Source organism: Puntigrus tetrazona, chromosome 11, assembly GCF_018831695.1.
Source record: "Puntigrus tetrazona isolate hp1 chromosome 11, ASM1883169v1, whole genome shotgun sequence".
NCBI classification, from domain to species: Eukaryota; Metazoa; Chordata; class Actinopteri; order Cypriniformes; family Cyprinidae; genus Puntigrus; species Puntigrus tetrazona.
This window is the reverse complement of record NC_056709.1, coordinates 12869826-12870244: the sequence shown is the minus strand read 5'-3', so window position 1 is coordinate 12870244 and position 419 is coordinate 12869826. Positions and strand designations below refer to the sequence as shown.

Here is a 419-nt window from a genome sequence, read left to right as displayed (position 1 = left end):
TTATTATTCATTTATATGATTTAATTACATTTTTAATGTTGCCAAATTTTTTTTATTTTAATTTGACGTTTTTATCTAATGAATTTCTTTAAGTGTTTTATTTTTTCATGTTTGGATGTAGTTTTCCGGCTGCTATCTCTAAGTGTGATGGTCAGTGGTGTTTGTGTACCTGGTGGAGGTGGTCACGGGGTGAGAAGCCCAGGCCAGGTCGTCGTCGCTGTCGTAGCGCCTGGGATTGTCGAAGAAGTACGGGCGGTTTGAGAAGACGTGGCTGGGAATGGAAGAGCCGCTCTAGAAACAGAAAGAACGGTCAGATCACCACCGTCTCCAAACATTAAACCGTGTGCTTCTTCACATATATTTCAACTTCTTCATCTAACACAAAAGGTGTGTGAAGTTGAGTTTTGGTCATTCTGCAT

The 419-nt window shown here is 40.3% G+C and overlaps 2 protein-coding genes across 2 annotated transcripts in view; both read right to left on the bottom strand.

Moving 5' to 3' along the window:
* LOC122353835 (filamin-B) overlaps positions 1 to 419 on the bottom strand; it is a 333941-nt gene that overhangs the window by 288626 nt on the left and 44896 nt on the right.
* The window catches only part of LOC122353861 (G protein-coupled receptor 137Ba-like), a 1117577-nt gene continuing 1117281 nt past the window's right edge, over positions 124 to 419 (bottom strand). The window contains exon 7 of the mRNA XM_043251751.1: positions 124 to 291. Coding sequence (XP_043107686.1) covers positions 139 to 291 — 153 coding nt within the window. The 3' untranslated portion in view covers positions 124 to 138. The remainder of the gene's footprint in view (positions 292 to 419) is intronic.